General features: G+C 44.1%; 1 protein-coding gene across 5 annotated transcripts in view; it reads right to left on the reverse strand.

The window, feature by feature from the left end:
* Nucleotides 1–26,254, reverse strand: part of OFD1 (OFD1 centriole and centriolar satellite protein) — a 136,260-nt gene that overhangs the window by 65,173 nt on the left and 44,833 nt on the right. For 2 of the 5 annotated variants that reach the window (XM_030201580.1, XM_030201579.1), the window contains exons 13-17: nucleotides 25,066–25,255; nucleotides 24,282–24,412; nucleotides 21,636–21,747; nucleotides 20,266–20,865; nucleotides 16,785–16,929 (exon numbers count right to left, since the gene is read on the reverse strand). In XM_030201580.1, coding sequence (XP_030057440.1) covers nucleotides 16,785–16,929; nucleotides 20,266–20,865; nucleotides 21,636–21,747; nucleotides 24,282–24,412; nucleotides 25,066–25,255 — 1,178 coding nt within the window. The remainder of the gene's footprint in view (nucleotides 1–16,784; nucleotides 16,930–20,265; nucleotides 20,866–21,635; nucleotides 21,748–24,281; nucleotides 24,413–25,065; nucleotides 25,256–26,254) is intronic. The other 3 variants (XM_030201582.1, XM_030201581.1, XM_030201583.1) reach the window with 3 other exon arrangements.

Consider the following 26,254-nt stretch of genomic DNA (forward strand, 5'->3'; position numbering starts at 1 on the left):
TGGGACAGAGAAATATCCAGTGTACCTGAGTGTAACTCACCTTGAGCTACTACTGAAAAAGGTGTGAGCAAAATCTAAATAAATAAATAAATACACTATAACTCACCGAGCACTAGTTGTCCTTTTTACACGCCTCAATACCATAATCACACTATTTTGTTGGCAAGACCTCAATAGTAACTTGTTTCACAAGAGCTAGTCGGCTCTTGACTCACTTGCTTCTTCATCCGTCATTAATTATTTTCAGGAATCAACAAGAACTCTGCATCAGGGTTCAGTCTACCAGCCACATCTCATAATCAATTTTTACAAACAGATTATGAGGCATGGCTGGTAGACCAAACCCTGATGCAACTATATGCGAAACATGCCGCAGGTCAGCAAACAGTCCCAGGAGTACTAATCACAATTAAGTTAAGTACGCTGTACTACTGATAAGAGGGAGATCATTTTGGAAAAGTTTTCTACAAAATTAATATATTGAAAACATACGATAAACACAAAATATAGAAAAATATGGCGTGCTGATAAAAAGAGTCCTTACTGCTTCATGAAAATAATTAACAACCGATGAAGAAGCTACTGAGGTCTTTACCAACAAAATAGTTTGATTATGCATGCTGATTGTGGTATTGAGGTGTGTAAAAAGAACAACTAGTGTAGTGACTTATAGTATATTTTATACAAGCAACACTGAAAACAGAAACTCTTCTATTTCAAGTAATTCACATGCATCTATTCATAGGAGCAGGATCACCAACAATGGACAAATATTTTCTCATGGGCAATCCCGTTACATATTTATTCACTCTCTCTCTGTCATCATCGGTCCAACCAGAAGATTTTGGCTCTCTTATTTGAATGAAGAAACTACTACTACTACTACTACTTAACATTTCTAGAGCGCTACTAGGGTTACGCAGCGCTGTACAATTTAGGGTCCTTGATATTCCTCTTGATCACTAACAAATCTAATCAAGGCTTCCCCCATCAATATACGATGAGGGAGAAAGCCCAAATCTGCTAATTGTCCCTCTACCAGATCCAGGATATGCCTGCTCAGGAAGTCCACCTGCATGTTCCTTACCACTGCTTATATGTACTGCTGAGAGTGCAAACAAGTGCTTCTCTGCCCAGGCTAATAGGAGTGTCGCCACCCTAGTAACCTAAAGGCTTGTGGTTCTCTCTTGCTGGTTACTACTGTTGCTGATTTATAACAAAATCTGGACCAGTCTTCCCGGAAAAAAGACTTGTTGTGTTCACTACACTATCCTGGTCTCTATGCGATTTATGGGCCATCTTGCCTCCATTGGAAGTCACTACCGTTGCACTACCTTGACCTGAAAATGTTTATTATTATTATTAATTAGGATTTATTTACCACCTTTTTGAAAAAATTCACTCAAGGTATTGTACAGTAAGAATAAATCAAACATAAGCAATAGACAGCTACAGCACTAAAAATATTCAAATAACAATACAAAGGCAACATTGTCAACACAATAAGTAATAAAACAATTTAATAGACAGCTTAGGATATAAGCAAAGATGGAACATACAGATAGGTAAGAGAGTAAGAGGAATTAGGAAAATAAGGGAATTAATTTAAAGAGAGAGTTGCACATGAGGTCAAAGAGGTGATTAAATATTATCTCAGCTTGAGGGGTCCCATGATGCTTCGGGGGGGGTCCCATGATGTTTCGGGGCTGAGAGGACGCTCGGGCACCTCGCTCCGTCGGCGAAGCTTAAATTACCTGCTTAAAAAGCCCGATTCCTGACCCCATTAAGGTGAAAGGTGGATCGCTATACGGAGAAAGAAGGGCAGCATCGAAGGAAGGAGTTTGGGGCCAAAAAGAAGGGCCGTGAAGGGCTATGCCGGCGAAAACGCCACGGCCCCAAAGAGAACGCACGCAGGTCTCTCCACCTAAGATGGCGACCGCATCCACTTCGGCCACATCCGTCCCAGCAGCGATGGCAACTGTAGTCACACTGCAAGACGAAGCCATACGGGAACTGACCAAACAGCTGACAGCAGTGCTGGATGATAGACTTTCCAAGCTGCAGGCGTCAGTGGATAATATAAATGAAAGTCTGGAAAGGCAAGCAACGCGGTTGCAGCAAGCAGAGGAGCGGATTGGCAGGCAAGAAGACCGATCGGACACGCTTGATCGGAGACTGGCTGAGGTGGAGGAGTTGGCGAAAACTCTCTCCCAACAGACGGACGATCTAGAGAACCGCAGCAGACGCAGCAATATACGAATCATTGGTCTGCCGGAGACAGTTAAAGACCAGGATCTAAGAGACTTTGTTATTAGATGGCTCCCAGGGCACCTTAAATTGGAACATCTGCAAGGCCAAGTTCGTGTGGAGCGAGTGCACCGCGTAGGCGCGGTAAAGGAAGCGGACCGCCGCCCGAGGCCAGTGTTAGCAAAAATACTGGATTATTCTGAGAAAGAACAAATAATGCAAGCATATAGAAAGGCCCGGGCGGTGGATTATGAAGGTACAAGAGTCTTGCTATTTCAAGATTATTCGGCAAAGGTCTCCGAACAGAGAAGAAGGATGGGGCAGCAGTGCAAGGTACTCTTTGATAAGGGAATTCGATTTGCACTGCTGTACCCCGCGAGGGTTCGAATCACCCATGATAATAAAACACTGTTCTTTACAGATCATCACGAGCTTAAAACTTTTGTGGAAAAACTTTAGAAAGGCCTTTTGATAACATAAGCGGATGAGAAAGCAAAGAAAAGGAAAAAATGGACAATGTGTAAGTAGGAAACCAAAGACATTAATGCAAGCAGTGAACATGAGTGAAGTACAATGCTAGTTGCAGTGGAGTATAAATTGCACCAGGAGGGCAAGAAGAACGGCTGCCAGGAGGATATACATGCTATTGAAGGAATGCAGGGACAATGTTCAGAGGCAGGCGCAAAGTGCACATGGGAAAGAGCCTGCAACCGGAGGCAAAATGTGGAGCTGCAGATTATCCTGCTTAGGAGTGGCCATACCAAATTGAGTGCGCAGAAGGAGAGAACCACTGAAAGGCGAAGAAGCTAGCTGTTAAAGCGCAGATGAGGTGATCGTGTTCATGGACAAGCTGCAGAAGAAAATAGTTAAGGACTCTAATGTTACAGTGTTTATCTGTTTAAAAGTTGAAGTTGAATTTATGGAAGTGGTGGGGAAATATTTAAGGAGTGAAAGTTGAATGTGTGAGGGTATGGAATATCAAAGTATTGATGGGGGGTAGGACGCACAGAGCGGAGGGTTACTGGTAAGGAAGGGGAGGGATCTTCTTCTACTCCTTCTTTGATGCCTGTTTGAAGAGATATATGGGGGGGGAAGTCGGGGAAAGGGAAGGCGGGAGCGGGGTGGGGAGGGGAAAGAGAAAGGGAGGGCATGGAAGAAGGACTGGTGGGTATCAGCGCTAACTGGGGAAGGAGGGAGGAGGGAGGGGGGGAATATGGAATGGAAAGGGATTTGGGTGCACCATTGGAATGAGGACCGGAAATAGGTGGAATGCTAAAGAAGAATCGGGGGGGTTTAGCTGGGAGACTCCCCCGATAAGTGGTAAGATTTTGGCTGCGGGAGAGAGTAAGATGGGCCTGTTATGGCGGGAGCGGCTCTAAGAATAGTGACCTTAAATGTGGCAGGAATTAATTCGCCAGTAAAGAGAACAAAGATCCTGCAATACCTAAAAAGATTAAAAGCTGATGTAGCCCTGCTTCAGGAGACCCATCTAAGCAGTATAGAACATGCTAAATTGCGCAGGGATTGGGTGGGAGAAGTATATTTTGCATCTTACAATGACCGACAGAGAGGAGTTGCTGTGTTAATAAACAAGGCGGTGGCATTTACCTTACAGGAGGTGAAACAAGACCCAGAGGGTAGATGGGTGATAGTGACGGGGAGTTTGCAAGGACAGAAAATAGCGCTTTGTAGCTTGTATGCCCCAAACACATATTCCCACCATTTTTTCATCCAGCTTCAAACAAAATTAGCGATGATAGATGATTACCCTTTATTAGTAGGAGGGGACTTCAATTTTACTAGTGACCCATCCATAGATTGCCAACCACCGAGGCAACCGTTGAAAAATCATGGAGAGAAGGGAGTAAATTACCTATGTGAAGAATTAGCATTAGTAGATGCCTGGCGTCTACTGCACGAGGAAGAGAGAGATTATACGTTTTTCTCATGCCCGCATAAGGCGCATGCCAGATTAGATTATATACTGGTGACCGGGGTACTGTGGGGTAGGACGCAAGGGGCGGAAATTGGAGAAGCGGACATCTCAGACCATGCACAAACCTGGGTAGATATTGAGTGGAATATTCCTAGTAGGCCTGGTAGATGGCGTATGAACCCAGCCCTATATCAGAACATAGAGTTCAAAGAACATTTGGTAAAGGTGTGGCAGGAGTACGTGGAGGAAAATAGGGTGGAGGATGTAGGCCCTAGAATCTACTGGGAAGCAGCAAAAGCAGTTATCAGGGGGAAGATAATAGCTTACGGAGTAACAATGCGTAAGAAGAGGGAGCAGGCTCTAGTTACTATGGGCAGGAGGTTGGGGGAGGCCCGTCGGAGATATATTGCCCGGCCGATGGAGGGGAACAGGCGAGCTTATTTAGAAAGCAGGAGAGAGATGCAACACCTGCTTACTGAGAGAGCGCTATATAGTATTAAAATGTACAAGTATGGGATGCATAGGTGGGGGAATAAAACAGGGAAATTACTAGCATCCCTGGTTAAACAGCGCTCGGGGAAAACATACATTGCCAAATTAAGAGGGACGCAGGGGGAGAATATTACCACACAGGCAGAGATAAAAGGAGCGTTCACACGCTTCTATGAGGAGTTATATGATAGAGGAACCTTTTCAGATAAAGGGTGTGAGGAATTTTTTCAAAACTTGCAGCTCCCACGGTTAGATATCACTCAAGCTGCGCAGTTGAGTGCTCCCATCACAGGGAAGGAAATTCAAGGGGTGATTAAACACCTAAAGTCAGCTAAAGCACCAGGCCCAGACGGGTTAGGGCCAGAGTTCTATAAGATATTGCAAAACCATTGTATTCCTGCACTAGTAGAACTATTTGACGCGCTCCGGGAGTCTCAAACAATGGGGCCTACCCTAAATCACGCTTTTATCACTATATTGCCGAAGCCAGGGAAAGATGTAGAACTAGTGGGCTCTTACAGACCTATCTCATTGATAAATCAGGACCTCAAGATATTGGCTAGTGTGCTTGCTAATAGGTTGGGGGACTGCTTGCCCCAGTTAGTACATGCTGACCAAGTCGGGTTTGTAAAAGGTAGGTTTGTGTCTGCAAATATTCTGAAGGTTTGCCGCATATTAAGAGAGGGCAGGCGTAGACGAGGGGATGCCATTATAGCCAGTTTAGACGCTGAGAAAGCTTTTGATAAAGTGGTGTGGTCATATCTTTTTTGGGTTTTACAACGGTATGGGGTGAGGGGGGCGTTCCTGGATTGGGTACGTGTTTTACCCCGATTGTTTCACTTACTTCTTACGCTGCAGTTTGCAAATTGACCGATAGGAGTTTATTGACCCCTGATGCAGGCGGCTGTACGCCGAAACACGGCCCTTGTCGGGTATCTGTGATATTAAAGGACTCCATTTTTTCTCAATCCTGAAGGCCCAGTGTTTGCTTCTTTTTTTGTTTACCTTGTTGTACTTGTATACTGTTTTCCCTCTCTTTTGTGACCCCTTATATAGCAACCCGACAGCTCAACTGATAATTAATGGGAGCCTCACGGATAATATTACGCTGGAAAGGGAGACACGGCAGGGGTGTCCGTTGTCACCCCTGCTATTTGTCCTGACACTAGAGCCACTAGCTGCTAAGATACGACAGGATGGGCGCATAAAGGGTATAAGCATGGGGGGCGACGAATTCCGTGTCAATCTGTTTGCGGATGACATGTTGTTAATGTTGGATAATGCGAGGGAGTCGTTACCAGCAGTGATGGGATTAATAAGAGCTTTTGGGATGTTTGCGGGACTTAGGATAAATTTCGAGAAATCGGAGGCTCTTGCAGTGTCTGGCATATGTTATAGTAGGCAATTGGAGAATTTCCCCTTGATATGGGCAAATACGGGGATTAGATATTTGGGGGTGTATCTGAGCCAAGATTATGAGTGGATGTACAGAAAAAATGTAATAGAGAAGGTGGAAACAGTGCGCAAGATATGCGCCCACTGGAAGAACCTTCCTGTGGGTTTCAGAGGGCGCATAGCTCTGATTAAGATGGTGGTGCTTCCGAAACTACTTTATCCCTTGCAGATGGTACCGTTTTGGGTGGCAAAGAGGGAAGAGGAGCTGTACCGTAGCATTATTTCAACGTTTATCTGGAATCATAAGCGCCCTAGAATAGCATTTGCAAAATTGGTACAGGGTAGGAAAGGGGGAGGGGTACAACTTCCAGACCTTAGGCTGTATAACGTGGCAGCGCTAATGCGATGGCTTCACGAGTGCCACACGGGGTTGGCTAAGTACGCGTTGCCGGAGTTCTGGCAGAGCTGGTGCGCCCCGGTAGATGTGTTCTCCCTACTAGGGGGATGTAAGGGGAAGTGGGGGGCATGTATTAGGAAGAATCCTTTTATAGCTGCTTTAGGGAAGGCGTGGAAATGGTGGAGGGTGGTGATAGGGGAGGCTGGGAGGGGGTACCCCTTTTTCTCACTAGAAGACAATCCAGCATTCCCAGCGGGAATGGGGAGGAGTCAATTTGAAATATGGACAGATGGGGGGTGCAAATATATAGGGCAGCTGACAGAGTTGGGGGTCAGACATTCCCTACTTTTGAGCAAGTGCGGAATACGTGGAATGTAGGGCATAAGCAATTTTTTCAGTTTTTACAGGTGAGAGATTACTATTACAAGTTGACAAGAGTAGCGGGATCCAAGATACGGTTTACAACCCTGGATCAGGTGTTTTTGCTAATGCCGGGGAACCAGAATGGGTTATCTCAATGGTACCAACATATAATGGAACAGAGAAAAGCCCCAGCATTGGCCAAATTAGCAGAAGGGTGGAGTATGCTACTAGGCGAAAGTATAACTCCTGAGAGACTTGGGGAGGATTTTGAGAATCTCTCTAAGATTACCCCCAATGCAGCACTGCAAGACATACAATACCGCATATTACATAGGGTATATATTACGCGACAGCGAGGGAAAGAAATGGGGTTGTGGGAAGAAGAAGACTGCATGAGGTGCCATGGGGAAAAGGACACATTTGTCCATGCCTTTATGGAGTGCCCATCTCTGGCAGAGCTGTGGACCCACTCTTTGGAGGCAATGGAGAAAGTAATAGGGAAACCGTTTGAGTGGTCCTTCTGGGTTTTGTTATTAGGAGAGATGAAGCGCCTGCAGGAGGAAGGATTGTCAGAGGCGCAGGGAAGGTTCGTCCTCTTGGCATCTCTACTGGTCAAAAAGTGCATATTGCAATTCTGGACAAAGCCGCAGCCACCGCCGAACCGGGCCTGGCATTTTCTAATGAAAGACATGGCTGCGTGGGTACAGTTGCAGCATGGACTAGTGCCAACAAGCAGACATAAGGCATATTGGGGACTTTGGCAAACCTATATGCAGCTGTATGAAGGGGAGGGTTCTCTCCTGAGGCCACAGTAAAGAAAGCTGGATAGAGGCAGGGGTGCACCCAGGGAAGGGAGGAGGGGAGGGGGGAGGGGAGGGAAAAGGAAAAAAAGGGGGAAAAATGGGGAATGGAACATGGTAATGATACTGTACGCAAGATGAAGTAGGGCACCCTTTCTTTTTCTGTTCCTTTTGGTTATAGGTTGATATTGATGGGGTGAGCACTGTTTTGTACTTCATCATGTGAGTCTGTTTAAGGTCAAGTTATTGAGTGTTCTGTACCATCCCTTAATAAAGATATTTAAAAAAAAAATATATATATATTATCTCAGCTTGGGTAGGAGTGGATAAACATATCCTGCTGCACTATGTACAGCCCGTGTCACTCCTTCTTTGTGCGTGTGAGACTAACAAGTTAGTTACTTCTTCTATTAAAGGTCTGGTTGAAGAGCCAAGCTTTCACCTGCTTCCTGAAATAGAGATAGTCTTGAGTTAAGCGGAGTCTTTCAGGGAGTGCATTCCAGAGTGTGGAGGCTACTCCGGAGAAGGCTTATTTGAGGGTATCACATCGTGCAATGTCTTTTGGAGAGAGTATGGTTAGGAATACTCCTTGGGAGGACCTTAGGGTCCTTGGAGATGTGTAGAGGGTGCACCTGTTCTTCAACCACTCAGGGCCATTTCCTTTAAGAGCCTTGAAGATCAGAGTTTTAAATTTAGCCCTTTATGGTACTGGTAGCCGGTGAAGTTTTTGCAAAAATGGTGTGATGTGGTCATGTCGCTTGCAACTTCTATGAATCTTGCTGCAGCATTCTGAATCAACTGGAGCTGGAAAAGGTCCTTTGTAGTCAGACCAGAGTAGAGTGCATTATAGTAATTCAGTCTTAATGTTATCATGGCATTCACAACTGGGATAAGATTTGCCTTCTCAATGTAAGGAGAGAGGCAGCATAGTTGTCGCAAATAGTAAAAGCAGCTCTTGAAGGTTTGTGTTTTGGGTCTGTGGGTGCTTTCTAGGAACTATGGGACCTCTGGGAGTGTGATCCCAGTGTCCTTAGAAATTACCGGGGAATAACTTGAGAGTGGGAGACTCACCCAGAGGAAAGTGGGGCCCAGTCGGTGGAAGGAGGGTGCTAGTGTAGAGCACATGCCCAGGTGTAGGCGGGCCTGAGCAGTGCTGGGTACAGACCCTCTAGGTGGCCGCAGGGTTAACCCAGGTGGGTGCTAGGAGTTTTGTGACAATTGAGCAGGCTTGTTCTGTCGTGGGGGGTTTCAATAGGTTGTTTACTATACTGGTTGACTTGGCAGCATGTGCACTACATTCAAAGAAATATTGTTTTTTGGTTGCTGTTAAGGCAATACTTTATCGTGCCTTTCTGTCTTTCGCATTTAAGGATCCGAAGTTCTGAAGAAAACCAGGTTTAATATACTGCTTTTCCTAAGGTAATAGCAAGGCAGTGTACAAATGCAAAAAAATATAGAAAAAAAGCCCAGAAAGGAACGTCATTATAATACAAGAAAGCAAAAAGTTGAAGGTTCCAAGGCTAGAAAAGAACTCCATTGTCAGTATAAGCATTTAGCATTAAATATTACAATCGGTTGAAGGAAAGAGATTGTAGAGTTCAGTAAACTGTCAAGGTCTAAGCGACATCTGAGTGTGTACTAAAGGCTTACAAAAATAAATGAGTCTTGAGAAAGGTTGTGAACCTAAGACAGGAAGGTTCCAAACATATTGCAGCTGGAAGTGAATTCCAGAGAAGGAGCAGTGCAATAAAATGCTCAGCTTCTAGTGAAGCTGAATAGAGCCTGGTGTAAAGTAGGGATGTGGATGTGATCATTTGTGCCTTCCAAACTACTCAGGCTCATAGTAGGGGGGGTGGGGGGAGGGTGTTGAATCTGGTCATAGCACTGTAAGAGCTCTCTGCTACCTAAGAACATAAGAGTAGCCATACTGGGTCAGACCAGTGGTCCATCTCCAGAATCCTGTTTTCCAAACAGTGGCCAAGCCAGGTCACAAGTACATGGCAGAAACCCAAATCGTGGCAATATTCCATGTTACCAATCCCAGGGCTAGAAGTGGCTTCCCCATGTCTGTCTCAATAACAGACTGTGGATTTTTCCTCCAGGAACTTATCCAAACCTTTTTTAAACCCAGATCTGCTAACCGCTATTACCAAATCCTCCAACAGTGAGTTCCAGAGCTTAACTATTGAATGAAAAAATATTTCCTCCTATTTGTTTTAAAAGTATTTACATGCAATTTCATTGAGTGTCCCCTGGTCTTTGTACTTTCTGAAAGAGTGAAAAATTGATTCACTTCTACCCATTCTGCTCCACTCAGGATTTATAGACCTCAATCATACCCCTCCTCAGCTGTCTCTTTTCCAAGCTGAAGAGCCCTAACCTCTTTAGCCTTTCCTCATATGGGAGGAGTTCCATCCCCTTTATCATTCTGGTCGCTCTCCTTTGAACATTTTCCAATTCCGTTATAACTTTTCGAGATACTGCGCCCAGAATTGAACACAATACTCAAGGTGAGGTCGCACCATGGAGCGATACAGAGGCACTATAATATTCTTAGCATTATTTTGCATCCCTTTCCTATTAATTCTTAGCATCCTGTTTGCTTTTTTGTCCACCATCATACACTGATCCAGCTTCTCCCTGCTTGCTCCAGGCCTTCTGCTCCAGCTTGCTCAAGTCCGCCTGATCCAGCTTGTACCAGTCCGTCTGCTCCACCTTGTTCTAGTCCGTCTGCTCCACCTTGTTCCAGTCCTCCTGATCCAGCTCATTCTAGTCCGCTAGCTCCTGCTTGTTCCAGCCTGCTCCAATCCTGCCCTGCTCTGCTCTCTTCTGCTCCAAACCATTCCAGCTTGTTCCAGTCCTGCTGCTGTGCTCTCCACCGCACTCACCTATTCCTGCCTGCCTGCTGCCCAATCACCTGTTCCTGCCTGCTAGCTACTCAACCTGCCTACTAGCCAATCACCTGTTCCTGCCCGCCTGCCTGCCTGCTAGCCAATCGATCAGCCTGCCGCTTGTCAGCCCTTCAACTTGCCTGCCTGTCTGCCCATCAACAACCTGCCACTTTACCAGCCCTTCACCCTCCTGACTGACTGCTCACCCTGAAACTTGCCTGCCTCCCAGTCCATCTTCCTGCCAGCTCATCACTCCCCTGCCCGACTGCTCACCCTCACCTGCCTGTCTCCCAGCCCATCTACCTGCCCCCGTGAACACCTCAGTCACTACTTATGGCCCCCATTCACATTCTATTCCTTGCCCTGTCCCTCCCTAATCTTTTCCCCCTCCTACCACTGTATACCACACGAACTCACTGCCCATCCATGTCCTCTCCCGTCCTGCTCACTACTGCAATACCTTACCCATCCCTGTCCCCCACCACCTCACCATCCCTATTGTCCTCCTCCTCTTTCCTAGCTCTCAACCTGGCCACTGTCTTGATCTCGTCCTCTCTTCTACCTGCTCACCCTCCAATTTCTGCGCATCAGCTCTTCCTTTCTCTGACCATCACCTGATCACATTCACACTTCATCACTCTCCCCCTCAGTCTCGCCCAACACTAACCACTACTTCCAGGAATCTCCAGGCTGTTGACCCCCCCTTATCCTCTAGTATCTCTGATCTCCTCCCTTCCATCATGTCCTCCGAGTCTGTTGACAAGGCTGTCTCCACTTACAATGCCACTCTCTCCTCTGCTCTAGACACCCTTGCACCATCCATCTCCCGTCCCACAAGGCGTACCAATCCCCAGCCTGGCTGACCCCTTGCACCCGATACCTTCGCTCCTGCGCCCGTTCGGCTGAACGCCTTTGGAGGAAATCTCGCACCCATACTGATTTCATTCACTACAAATTCATGCTATCCTCCTTACAGTCCTCCCTATTCCTCGCCAAACAGGACTATTACACCCATTTAACTAATTCCCTCAGCTCTAACCCTCGTCGTCTCTTCGCCACCCTCAACTCCCTCCTCAAAGTGCCCTCCCCTCCCACCCACCCCACCCCTCCTCACTCTCTCCCCAATCTCTGGCTGACTACTTCCACGACAAGGTCCAGAAGATCAACCTCGAATTCACCACCAAACCTTCTCCTCCTCTTCATCCTATAACCCACTCCCTCAACCAACCAACCCAGGCCTCCTTCTCCTCTTTTCCTGACATCACCGAAGAGGAAACCGTCCATCTTCTCTCCTCCTCGAAATGCACCACCTGTTCCTCAGACCCCATCCCCACCAACTTACTTAACACCATCTCTCCTGCTATCACCCCCTCCCCCCATCTGTCATATCCTCAACCTCTCTCTCTCCACTGCAACTGTCCCGGACACCTTCAAGCATGCTGTAGTCACACCACTCCTCAAAAAACCATCACTTGACCCTACCTGTCCCTCCAACTACTGCCCCATTTCCCTCCTACCCTTCCTCTCCAAGATACTTGAAGCGCCATTCACAGCCGTTGCCTTGATTTTCTCTCCTCTCATGCCATCCTCGATTCGCTTCAATCCGGCTTTCGCCCCCTACACTCGATAGAAACGGCACTATCTAAAGTCTGCAATGACCTGTTCCTCGCCAAATCCAAAGGTCACTACTCCATCCTCATCCTCCTCGACCTATCCACCGCTTTTGACACTGTCAATCACAACTTACTTCTTGACACACTGTCCTCTTTTGGGTTCCAGGGCTCTGTCCTCTCCTGGTTCTCCTCTTATCTCTCCCATCGTACCTTCAGAGTACACTCTCATGGTTCGTCCTCCACCCCTATCCCGCTCTCTGTTGGAGTTCCTCAGGGATCTGTCCTTGGACCTCTTCTTTTTTCAATCTACACCTCTTCCCTGGGCTCCCTGATCTCATCTCATGGTTTCCACTATCATCTTTATGCTGACAACACCCAGCTTTATCTCTCCACACCAGACATCACTGCGGAAACCAAGGCCAAAGTATCGGCCTGCTTATCTGACACTGCTGCCTGGATGTCCAACCGCCACCTGAAACTGAACATGGCCAAAACCGAACTTATTGTCTTCCCACCCAAACCCACTTCTCCTCTCCCTCAACTCTCTATCTCAGTTATAACACCCTCATCGCCCCCGTCTCATCTGCCCACAACCTCGGTGTCATCTTCGACTCCTCCCTCTCCTCTGCGCATAGCCAGCAGATAGCCAAGACCTGTCGCTTCTTCCTCTATAACATTAGCAAAATTTGCCCTTTCCTCTCTGAGCACACCACCCGAACTCTCATCCACTCTCTCATTACTTCTCGCCTTGACTACTGCAACCTACTCCTCACTGGCCTCCCTCTTAGCCATCTATCCCCCCTTCAGTCCGTTCAGAACTCTGCTGCACGTCTTATCTTCCGCCTCGACCAATATACTCATATCACCCCTCTCCTCAAGTCACTTCACTGGCTTCCGATCAGGTACCGCATACAGTTCAAGCTTCTCCTACTAACCTACAAATGCACTCGATCTGCAGCCCCTCCTTACCTCTCTACCCTCATCTTCCCTTACGTTCCTACCTGTAACCTCCGCTCTCAAGACAAATCCCTCCTTTCAGTACCCTTCTCCACCACCGCCAACTCCAGGCTCCGCCCTTTCTGCCTCGCCTCACCCCATGCTTGGAACAAACTCCCTGAGCCCATACGCCAGGCCCCCTCTCTGCCCATCTTCAAATCATTGCTCAAAGCCCACCTCTTCAATGTCGCCTTCGGCACCTAACCACTACACCTCTACTCAGGAAATCTACACTGCCCCAACTTGACATTTCGTCCTTTAGATAGTAAGCTCCTTTGAGCAGGGACCGTCCTTCTTTGTTAATTTGTACAGCGCTGCGTAACCCTAGTAGCGCTCTAGAAATGTTAAGTAGTAGTAGTGGGCAGAAGATGTCAGCATATTGTTTATAATGACACACAGATCTTTTTCTTGAGTGCTGACTCCTAAGATGGACCCTAGCATCATGTTACTATGATTCGGATTATTCTTCCCAATGTGCACCACTTTGCATTAAATTTCATCTGACATTTGGATGCCCAGTCTTCCAGTTTCCTATGGTCTTCCTTCAATTTTTCACAATCCGCAAGTGTTTTGACAACTTGGAATAGTTTTGTGTCATTTGCAAATTTAATCACCTCGCTTGTCATTCTGTTTTTCAGATCATTTATAAATATGTTAAATAGCACCGGACCCAGTATAGACCCTGTGGCACTCCACTATTCACCCTCCTCCATTGAGAAAAATGGCCATTTAACCCTACCCTCTGTTTTCTGTCCAGTAACCAATTCCTAATCCACAGAAGGACATTGCCTCCTATCCCATGACTTTTTAATTTTCTCAAGTCTCTCATGAGGAACTTTGTCAAAAGCTTTCTGAAAATTCATATACACTAAATCAACTGGCTCACCTTTATCCACATGTTTATTTACGCCTTCAAAGAAATGAAGCAAATTGGTGAGGCAAGACTTCTCTTGGCTGAACCCATGCTGACTCTGTCTATGTTTGTCTATGTGTTCTGTAATTTTATTCTTTATAATAGTTTCTACTATTTTGCTCTGCCCTGAAGTCAGGCTTACCGGAATGTAATTTCCCAGATCACCCCTGGAACCCTTTTTAAAAATTGGCGTTACATTGGCCATCCTCCAATCTTCAGGTACTACAGACAATTTTAATGGCAGGTTACAGATCACCAACAACAGATCAGCAATTTCATGTTTGAGTTCTTTCAGTACTCTGGGATGCATGCCATCTGGTCCAAGTGATTTATCACTCTTTAACTTGTCAATTTGGCTCAGTACGACTTCCAGGTTCAAGATTTCTTTCAGTTCCTCCACATTGTCACCCTTGAAAACCATTTCCGGTATAGGTAGATCTCTTACATCTTCTACCGTAAAGACCAAAGCAAAGAATTAATTCAATATCTCCGCAATGGCCTTGTCCTCCCTGAATGCCCCTTTTGCTTCTTCATGAGTTAACTGTCCCACTGATTCCCTCACAGGTTTTCTGTTTCTGATGTACCTGAAAAAAGTGTTACTATGAGTTTTTGTCTCACGGGCAAGTTTTTGTTCATTTTCTCTTTTAGCCTTCTTTATCAGTGCTTTGCATCTTGCTTGACACTGCTTATGTTGCTTCTTATTTTCTTCATTCACTTATGTTCTGTTTTGCTTTTTCAAGAGTTATTGAAATGTATACATAAAGAGTAAAAGCTAAAATAAAATAAAAATTCTCAGGCTCACATTCACAGAAATATGCAAGAGACTCTAGCTTCACTCCCTTTACCAGTTTCTTGTATGCCAAGTACCAGAATAAGCTTGATCTTTCTTTTCAATGGAGCAGACGTTTTAGGAATTCTCCTGGGGAAGTGCTGACTACCAGAAAGGAGAAACCTGTGGGTTCTGGCCCACAGAACCAGATCTAAGGCTGCCGCCACAGAACGCCCCAAACTGAAGGTAATTCTAAGCCCAGCAGCGGCTGCAAATGGATTAATTTTGTGATTTTCAACCTAGTCCTCAGGGCACACCTAGCCAGTCGGGTATTAAGGATAACCACAGTGAATACGCATGAGATACATTTACATACACTGCCTCCTTGATATGCAAATTTCTCTCATGCATATTCATTGTGGATATCCTGTAAACCTAACTGGCAGAGTTTGCCCCAAGGACTGAGTTGAGAAGTACTGGAGTAATTTACTGAGCTGTGTCTGCAACTTCAGGATCATTTCCTTTGTCTTAAAGACCTTCTCCTTCCATGTTGAATACAGCTCCCAGTTTTGGGAAGAGACCAACTCCTTCTTGACAAAATTGACCACTCAACCCAACTCACGCAGAAGATGGTTAATTCTAGAGGTAGTGGATCAACTCTCTTCTATGACCTTTGCCTGAATTAGCCAATCTTCAAGATAGGGATGAACCAAAATTCCTTCCTTATGAATTCCACCATCGCCTTGTAAAACCTCCTTGGAGACTTAGGGCCTCTTTTTATCATTACCACACCACGTGCCACTAGCACGGCTTGATAAAAGAGGCTCTTAGTCTGAAAGGTGAGGACAAAATTGAAAATGTTTCACAGTGTGAACCTCAGAAACTTTTGGTGTTCCACTCTGATCATAAGAAGGAATGCTTTTGTGAGGTCCACTGACAAAGATCATTCCCTTTGTCTAAGAGTCACCATAAAATTACCCTCTTACTGGCACTGCGGCTACCAGAAAACAAAAGTAAAATAACAATCATCACACACAAAAAAAAAAAGACATCCTCTCAATCAAGGATCTCATGTGGTGTTAGGAGTCAGAACAGCACCAAATGCACAATGTTAGGAGACAGGATACCATCAATTGCAAAAAAATCTAGGCATTTCCAATAACAGAACAGCAATTTAAGAAACATGCAATGAATCTATTCTGTAAATAAGCGAGCAATACAGCATATTCCTGCAGTCCTGATGAATAACGTCATGATTTTGAATGTATACTGACCTACTACAGAAATGGTAAAAGGGAAAACTTCATAGCAGCAGACCATATGATGTTCCTTTGCCTATCAGTTCAAAATGTAAAAACAGTGCAATAAAGAAATGCAAGGCCTGCTTGCCTAAAATAACCTCTTAAGAATTACTCTTAGTTTGAGGATATTGAAGGAAGCATCTCTGAATACACATGTTCTTCAGCTTTATAAATATTTTTATGTCATATAAATTTTTTTCTCTCAAGGACTGCCCATCTTCCCTTGTCATTACTTTTGGTTGGGCTTCTGAAGTTACTACTTGAATTTTCATGTTGTTACATTATAGCATAATAATTTTTAATACAGTTAAACTAACACTAGTAGATTTATCAGTGCAAAATCTTTCTGATTAGTGATTTAAATCACATACAGCCTCTTTCCTGACTAGTGATTTAAATTATGGTCTAAACCGGTCTAACTAAATAAAATCTGCCCCTGTACAAATATATTCTACAGTTGAAAATAGCAAGGAACACTCTGAACTTTGTCTTCTAGTGTCAATATGTAGCAGAAGTGATTTTAACCAGTACACTAAGCAGATATGAAGCCTGACGTCAGAAAGCAACTGGAACAATAAATCTGTAGACCTCACATATACCAGGACTTCAACTATCAAATGGGTATTTTAACATAAACTTGTTCTACTTTATAACAAAATTGTAATTTTTACCTAGTCGTATGTCTATTGACGATTGGGACTTCAGGAACTAGGGTGCTGGGAGCAGGCACAGCAGAAGAAAGATGTTCTGGCTTCTGAATGGGAGACAGACAACGGGGACTGTGGTGGGGAGAGCAAAGATATGACCCGCTCTTATCTATAAAGGAGAGAGAAATAAAAAAGAAAAATCCATTTATAAACAAATGTGTACTGTGTGCTTTCTGTTTGTTGGATAAAGATGAACATTATAGAGAAACATCCTTCAAGAAACAAGCTGGCAATGTGTTATATTATCAAAAAGAAAATTTGCAAGTGTACAAGCAAATGGATTTAGAGAGTACATCAATTTTAGCTCAAAACTATGTTTTAGATTAACTCAAGAAGATAACGAGTAACTGGCAGGAGCTTCCAACTTCGTGTGGAATTTTTGTTGCTTAAATATGAGGACTATGTGTTAAAGACCATGGTACGGAATAGGAATGAACACTGTGCTTCCATTCCATTGACAATGATCAAGCAGAGGAAATGAGAATGGTTCTGTTCTGTACAGAGATAGTTTCGCAGTTGCCAGACTGATCAGAAAGAAATGGTAATTCCACAGCAATGCTACTCCTGGATGACAGCATTTGAATAAATCACAGATAGGTCATTCAACCTGCCGTACTCCTGGTCAGATGGCACTTCTCCCAAGCTCTAGAATAGGGGCGCTCCACTCTGATCTTTTAGGGAACACACTGATCTAGGCTTCTGGGTTAAAATACTCATTTTCTCCACATTCTTAGACTAAGCCAGTGGCGTAGCCATGGGGAGGGGGGGTCTCGCCCATCACTTTGGGCTCAAGCCCCTCCCCCCAAAATTGCAGCACAATCTGCAGCTATGGCTGGCAGGGACCTCCAAACCCCACCAGTCGAAGAGGTCCTCCACCAGTGGCCTGGTAGTCAGCATCACTGCTGCCCCTCCTTCCCATGCATGCTCAGTTTTTGTGAAACTGAGCATACATGGGGGGGGGGGGGGGGGGGGGGAGGTGGCAGCAACCTATAGAAAGTACAGCCGACTGCCAAGCAACCGGTGGAAGACATTTTTGGTTGATGGGGATTAGGGATGCCCACCAACAGCCTCAAGAATTTGGGGGGGGGGGGGGTCATTGGGGGGCACAAAGAGCTGGGGAAGGGCCACCCCTCACCCCTCCAAAAATTGAAGGTCTAGCTACACTGCTGGACCAAGCTTGTAAAACTTCAATGAATATTCATTATGGATATCCTAAAGTTGACGTCTGTCTATGGCCCTCAGATACCAGAGTTGTGTAATTCTGCACTCTGAAAAGTTCACTGGTGGCAAACTAAACACTGCAAGTCAGGTTGACTTAGGGCTCTTTAAATCATATTAAGGGGCAAATAACATGACTTAAAGCCCTAACGCAGCTTGATAACTTCCCTCCCTAAGGTTTACTAAGCTGCAGTAAAATCTGGGCTTAATGTGGGACTTTCCCACGTGCTAAACCCAGATTGAATGTAGCATTTTTTAGGGCTTTTTCTGTTATGTGAATTGCAGGAGGATGGCCTAGTGGTTAGAGCACAGGTCTTGCAATCCAGAGGTGGCTGGTTCAAATCCCGCTGCTGCTCCTTGTGATCTTGGGCAAATCACTTAACCCTCCACTGCCTCAGGTACAAACTTAGATTGTGAGCCCTCCTGGGACAGAGAAATATCCAGAGTACCTGAATGTAACTCACCTTGAGCTACTACTGAAAAAGGTGTGAGCAAAATCTAAATAAATAAATGAATTAAATAAATAAATAAATAAATAACACTTCCATTAGCAAGCAGTACCTGCAAAGAATTAAAATGGGTGCACTTACCACCTCCTATTTAGGAGGCGCTAAGTGCTCCTGCATTAACTCTGCATTATCTGGTTAGCATACGGTAATCATAATGCACTAGCTGGATAATGTGGGAACGCTCGCTCTCGGCCCATGGCACACCCCCTCCAAAATATAATCCTAAAAAAAAAATTTTTTTTAATTCGATAACGCATGAGGTAGCGCACACAAACAGACCAAAGGCTGCAAATTGCTCTAACGCGTTCTGCGGTAGCCTGTTATTGTGTGCTAAATGTTCATTAAGGACTTAACACCCTTTAGTAAAATGACTCCTAAGGCTATTTTGTAATCCTAAGTGTGCAAAAATGTTCACCCTTGTGGACATGTAAAAGTAGACGCTAACTTTATGTGCACTTGCTTTTTACACATGCACACCAGTGGGTAATTTTATAAAAGTCCTTTTCTGTGTGTAAAACATGCCTTACCCATAGGAAATGCTTTATAAATTACAATCTCCCCTTCCCTGAGTCCTAAAGGGCCTGGATTAGGAGAAAAAAAACCCCAGCATGCATCACATCATTCAGTGGTAGTTGAATCCAGTCTCTTAGAGAGCTAAATAACAAGAACCCGCTCCTTGGCACTCCCTAAGAAGGGATGCTCATAGCTTCATACCAGCAATTCATGGGTCAGTACTTATGAAAGATTTAGGGCAAAATAGACTTCACAGGCTCCTCAGATTTCTCTTGGAGAGAATCTATGAATTCTATTTTGCCCAAAATGTCTCTCATATACTGATCCACATGAAAATAGAAGAAAAGTACTCACAACTGAGCCATAAAGAGTGTGAGATGCAACTTCACAACTGAGCCATAAAGAGTGTGAGATGCAACTTACGGCCTCTGTGGAAACAAAGAACTGAGGAGGGCTGTGTGGCGGTGTAGTGGGGAAATGCTACACATGTGCAATCCGAGTCAAAAGCTCCATAAGCTTCTAAGCTAAGGGAAACTTTTCCTTACATCAGGCTTTGTCAGATGAGGCCACCAATTTATGATGACATACTTATCCTGCTGGTCATTGCCTTCCGTTCTACTCCTTGCTTCTGAGCTGCTCTATGCTTTCATCTACAATTGTTCTGCTACCACTTTAGCAGCAGGTGGACTGCCTGACGGACTTATCCAAGCTGACCTTTTCTTTACTGTCTGAAACATCTAATCTGGGGATAAAGGGGTAGCATTTAAAATATAGGGCTTTTTACTTTTCTAGCTCAATGCAGTACAACCAGGAGGTGTAGAGTGGGCACTGGCAAATGTTACAACCATGTTTTCAAAGCCAAATAGGAAAACATGGCTTGGAAAATACATGGGCTAAACAACTGTGATCATATACCTCAATCTAAATCCAGGGATCTGCCCACAAGTGGGTTTTAATGAATACCACTGTAAAAATATTAGCTTAATAAATTGGTGGGGGCAGGAGGGAACTGACAAATTTTCCCCAAACAAGCCAAAATGTCTTTTTTCCAATTTTCTGACCTGATTTGTTGAGCTGGTATTATCATGATCAGTAACTGTAAAACAATGCATCATCAACAAAGTAGGGTTTAGAAGCACAATCATTTTGGCCACCTTTGGCCCCATCCTTTCCTTTTCATGATGGTTTTCATATTCTGAGCTTACCTTCGGAAACGATCCTGTTTCTGGACATTCTATCCACTTGGGAAAGAGGCGTAGAGGAAAGACGTCTGGGAGAAGAGACATAACTCTGCACTGGAATGCTATCAGCGATCAGATCAGTGCCATGTATGTTTATCTCACTGAATGCCCGTCCCATCATTTTTGGCTGTTGTGGTATAATGTGCTCTCTGAAGGTAACCTTCTGATGAGAAGTACATGGAATTCGGCTGAGGGCAGTAGAGAGAGATGGTGGAGACCGAGTCCTTACTTGGGGGCTGCTTCTAACAGCAGAATGAGTGAGTCTTTTCTGATAGTTCCGGTAGGCCTCTTCCAAGTATGCTGCCTCTTTTTCGAGTTCTTTGATCCTCATCTTAGTCATGGCTACAAATTCAATATCTGAGTCGGGTGAGCTGCTGACTTTCCCGACAGGCTGGCGATATCTGGTGCTCGAGCCACCACCTGCTTCAAAGTAATCAGACAAAGGCCTCAAGAGAGCTCCATCTACATGAACATCATGAGGCACTACACTGTCTGCAGATAAGGCAAGGAGAGAACGATCAACCAGGGAAGGCTTGGGGTTGCGATAAACTTCATTCTCTAGAGCTGCACAAGCAGGAGAGTCACACAAGGAAAAGAGAGAGAAAGGAATTTAAAGAAAAATGCAGACAGAGTGGCTGAGTTTTAATGATCATGTGATGAAATTATGATTAATGCACGTCACACCAGAGAAATTTGTAGTAATCTTTTATATAACAAATTTTTTCTCATTATTTTGGATTTGAATTAAAACACAAAAGAATCAGTAAATTCAAACTGCAAATCATGCCAGAAGCACCTTTCAACTTTTAAACAATTAAAAAAAAACCTAAGCAATAAGAAACAAACATTCTCAGAAATGAAAAACATAGGTCTACGCAAAATAAAAATGTAAAGAAAAAAACCACACACAATACCAAAATCTCACCAGACATTTTGGATCCAGATCTGTATATCTCCCCAGACCAGTGAACCTTCCTAAGGAGACCACCCCACAGGGGCTTCTATATTGCCATAAACTCAGATTAGGGGATTCATGGAGGGTTGTATTTATTGACTTGCAAGGTCTAATCAGAACATAAGCATGTCATCCAATGAAACCAGCCAAAACGTTATCTGCAACAAACATTTCACATGCCACTTTTTCCTCATCTGATGAGTCTATTGACGCACATTATTTGCTCAGGAAGTATTTTCAGCTCACACGCTAATCTCAGAGCCAAGAAAGTATGGAAAGGAGGCAAAACACATTTAACTTCTTTCCAACCACTTCTTATGATTGTGAAAAGCTTTATAACAAATTGTGTAAAAATAAAAAAATAAAAAAAAGTACAAACCCAGTTGTGTTTGTTGCAGCTGTAGTTTCAACTCTTCAACCTGCCCGTTTAGCCTTCTGGTTGTATCTTCACAGTTTAACAACTGGGATGTCAGTTTTGCACAGCGGTCAGCCTTTAAAAGAGAAGGAAGACAGAATGAGAATAAAGCCCTTACCTATTTCTCTTGTCAATTTCATCTCTTTGTTTTCTTTCTATGTACTGTTTCTTCCAATCCCTACTATCAGCAGCAGGCAGCTCTAATAAAGTCAAATGACATGAATGCCTACAAAGTTCTCACCCCTGCAAAAAGAGTAAGTCAGCCCTTCACACTCAGGCCTGAACATGCTGTCCTAGACACTAGATAGGAGTCATGTCATGTAGTCCATCTACATCTACTTCCTGTAAAATACAGGCAGGCAAGGAGCCTCAACAGGTCAGGCTACAGGATAGCCACATGAATTACGTCTGAATTGACTTGTGAATTAGATTCATTTACTCATTTTGATAAGCCTGATGGCAGCTCACAAGGACCAAAATTAGGATCTTCCACTGAATCGAGATATTAATGGCCATATGAACATTCAAACCAGGCTGTCATGTTTTAAACCAACAGTGTAACAGAGGCCACTACATGAACTTCAGGGCTTGTCTGCACACGTCTTACATGGCTTTATTTTTAAAATTCAAGTAAACTCAGTCCTTCCAGGAGTCCAAGGGTTGGTTATTCTAAAAAAATGGATGATGGACTAAAAGACAAAATTGTTTTTGTAAAAGAGACTTTGCATGTTAAAGGACAAAAATGATAGCATTTTTGGACAATATAATGCAGTCACTTTTGTAAAATAATTTCACAAAAAAGGTGCAGCTCTCTTGTAATCTTTCCACAGTTGGTCCACTATGAGAGGCATAATCGAAAGGGACGCCCAAGTTTTGCTGAGGATGTCCTCGCAAAACGTCCTGATGGAGGGGCGGGGAAACCCGTATTATCGAAACAAGATGGACGTCCATCTTTCGTTTCGATAATATGGTTGGGGACACCCAAATCCTGAAATTTAGTTCGTCCTTTTCTTACATTTCTTAACATTTCTAAAGCGCTACTAGGGTTACGCAGCGCTGTACACTATAACAAAAAAGGACAGTCCCTGCTCAAAGGAGCTTACAATCTAAAGGAGATGGTCATCCCTAGACTTGGTCGTTTCTGATTTTTGGCGATAATGGAAACCAAGGACGCTCATCTCAGAAACGACCAAATCAAAGCCCTTTGGTCGTGGGAGGAGCCAGCATTCGTAGTGCACTGGTCCCCCTCACATGCCAGGACACCAACCGGGCACCCTAGGGGGCACTGCAGTGGCCTTCACAAATTGCTCCCAGGTACATAGCTCCCTTACCTTGTGTGCTGAGCCCCCCAAAACCCACTACCCACCAATGTACACCACTACCATAGCCCTCACGGGTGAAGGGGGGCACCTAGATGTGGGTACAGTGGGTTGGTGGTGGGTTTTGAAGGGCTCACATTTACCACCACGTGTAACAGGTGGGGGGGATGGGCCTGGGTCCGCCTGCCTGAAGTGCACTGCACCCACTAAAACTGTTCCAGGGACCTGCATACTGCTGCGATGGACCTGAGTATGACATTTGAGGCTGGCACAAAATATTTTTAAAGATTTTGTTTGAGGGTGGGAGGGGGTTAGTGACCATTGTGGGAGCAAGAGATCATCCCCGATTCTCTCTGGTGGTCATCTGGTCAGTTCGGGCACCTTTTTGTGCCTTGGTCGTAAGAAAAACAGGACTAGGTAAAGTCGTCCAAGTGCTCGTCAGGGATGCCCTTTTTCTTTTCATTATGGATCGAGGACATCCATGTGTTAGGCAAGCCCAAGTCCCGCCTTCGCTATGCCTCCGACACGCCCCCGGGAACTTTGGCCGTCCCTGCGACGGAAAGCAGTTAGGGACGTCCAAAATCAGCTTTCGATTATGCCGATTTGGACGACCCTGTGAGAAGGACGCCCATCTTCCGATTTGTGTCGAAAGATGGGCATCCTTCCCTTTCGAAAATAAGCCTGTATGTGGTAGTTTATTTAAATGCAACCTTAGTTAAATGCTGTGATGCACAATTACACACAATAGCTCACTAATGTCCATATTTGGGAGGGAGTGGTCAGGTGGTTTTAAATTTTCATAGATTTATTCATATAATCAAATATATGAATTGCTTCCCTGTAAAACCCCAACATTATTTATAATACTCAACATCCCAACTCATAAAATCCCCCAATTTACACAGTGGGAGTCATCTCTCACTAACAATTTACACTCCAACATAATAACCCACAGCATACCATAAAACAGTACCTTTAAAAAAAACAACTTTAAACTATGTAGTTCTAAATTGCCATTTTCTGTTTAAATAACCAAGGGGCCCTTTTACTAAAGGGTGTTATGCCCTTAATACATGGTTAGAAAGCGCAGACTACCGCTAAAACATGTAAGTGTCATACAATAAATTTATAAAAAACAAGAGTGCAAAAGTAACTTTGTGGCCATGTTTCACAAAACATAAAATAAAAATAACTACAGCTCATCAGTCTCAAAATCTTAAATGTCTGCTGCTAGGGAAAAAGAAGAAAAAGTGATCATCACTTCAGTCTCATAAAACCAAACGAGATGTACCTCATTTTGTAATTGTTTCTCCAGCAATTCTTTGTGTGTTTTAAACTCATCTTGGTCAAATTTTCTACCATTTTCTGCTCTTCGTAACTCTGCCTGAAGGGCTATCTGCTCAGCTGTTGGATAAGACAGCTCTACAATTTAAATAAAGCCAAAAAACATTCATCAATTCAAAGAACCTTTTTGTTACAATTAAAACTGGCTACAACTTCAAATACAATGAGAACATTTTATGAGCTACGGAACAGCTTTGATGTTTGATCTCCCCCATTCCTTCTCTGGGCCTTTTTTTTTTTTTTTTTATAAAGGGAAGAAGGCTTTTAACTTTCTCCAAGACACTGACACACTGTTATCCTGGGACATTCACCCCCATCTTGAAAGTATCAAGCTAGGAGCTCATATACCATTGAAGCATTCAACATTTTGTGAGTGTTTCCCCTACTCATCTAATATATAATATAAACTTCAATAAAAGCATTATATTTCCTTCTTTTTAGGTTAATTTTCTGGTTGAAAAGAATGTTGAATTGAGCTCTATTTTCCTTTGTTTTCACAATCAATCAAAACTAATCAAGTACACAATCAGCCATAAAAAAACAATCCTTCCCATAAAGACTCTCAATAGACTGTCTATAGTGCTTGTCTTGTGTACTAATCATAAAGAGGTGAACTAATGTTCAGCAACAATAAATAAATAAAAAATTAACAGGTTTTACTATGATACCAACACACAGTTTCATTAAGCATGGAGAGGTGAAGATATTCACTGTGTTAAATATCCACTCACTATCTCTAAGCTGCTGTAGTTCTTTGTGACTTTCCTCCAATTGCTGCCTGAGAAACTTTATCTGTGTCTGAAGCTCCAGCTTCTCAGCCTTTAACTGGGGATAGTCTTTGGTTTCCTTCAGGTTTTCTGTGAGTAACTGGTTTTGTCTGGTAAGTACAGACACTTGGGCATTGGCTGAGTTCAGTTCCAACTGCAGGTACAAAACATTCAAACAATTAGTAGAGAACAGTAACACAGTAAATGACAGCAGATAAATACCTGAACAGTCCATCCAGTCTGCTCAACAGTCAATTATCATTCATGATTAAATCAACAATGAATGTGCTATAAAACATTTGATCTTTGTCTTTCTTTGGTATTTCTGGGACATAGACTGTAGAAATCTGCCCGGCACTGTCCTCAGAATCCAGCTACTTGAGTTGCCATCGAAGCCCACTCCAGTCTATCCAAATCTCATTGAGTTCTTTGATTGGGTGACAGGAGAATTGAATCAGGGACGAGCTATGGACGTAATCTACTTAGATTTCAGCAAAGCTTTTGACACGGTTCCCCACAGGAAGCTCTTAAATAAACTGGATGGGCTGAAGATAGGACCCGAAGTGGTGAACTGGATTAGGAACTGGTTGACGGACAGACACCAGAGGGTAGTGGTGAATGGAATTCGCTCGGAGGAGGGAAAGGTGAGTAGTGGAATGCCTCAGGGATCGGTGCTGAGGCCGATTCTGTTCAATATATTTGTGAGTGACATTGCCAAAGAGTTAGAAGGTAAAGTTTGCCTATTTGCGGATGATACTAAGATCTGTAACAGAGTGGACACCCTGGAGGGAGTGGAAAACATGAAAAAGGATCTGAGGAAGCTAGAAGAATGGTCTAAGGTTTGGCAATTAAAATTCAATGCGAAGAAATGCAAAGTGATGCACTTCGGGAATAGAAATCCACGGGAGACGTATGTGTTAGGCGGGGAGAGTCTGATTGGTACGAACGGAGAGAGGGATCTTGGGGTGATAGTATCTGAGGATTTGAAGGCGACGAAACAGTGTGACAAGGCGGTGGCCGTAGCTAGAAGGTTGTTAGGCTGTATAGAGAAAGGTGTGACCAGCAGAAGAAAGGGGGTGTTGATGCCCCTGTATAAGTCGTTGGTGAGGCCCCACCTGGAGTATTGTGTTCAGTTTTGGAGGCTGTATCTTGT

This window comes from Microcaecilia unicolor, chromosome 4 (genome assembly GCF_901765095.1).
Source record: "Microcaecilia unicolor chromosome 4, aMicUni1.1, whole genome shotgun sequence".
NCBI lineage: Eukaryota > Metazoa > Chordata > Amphibia > Gymnophiona > Siphonopidae > Microcaecilia > Microcaecilia unicolor.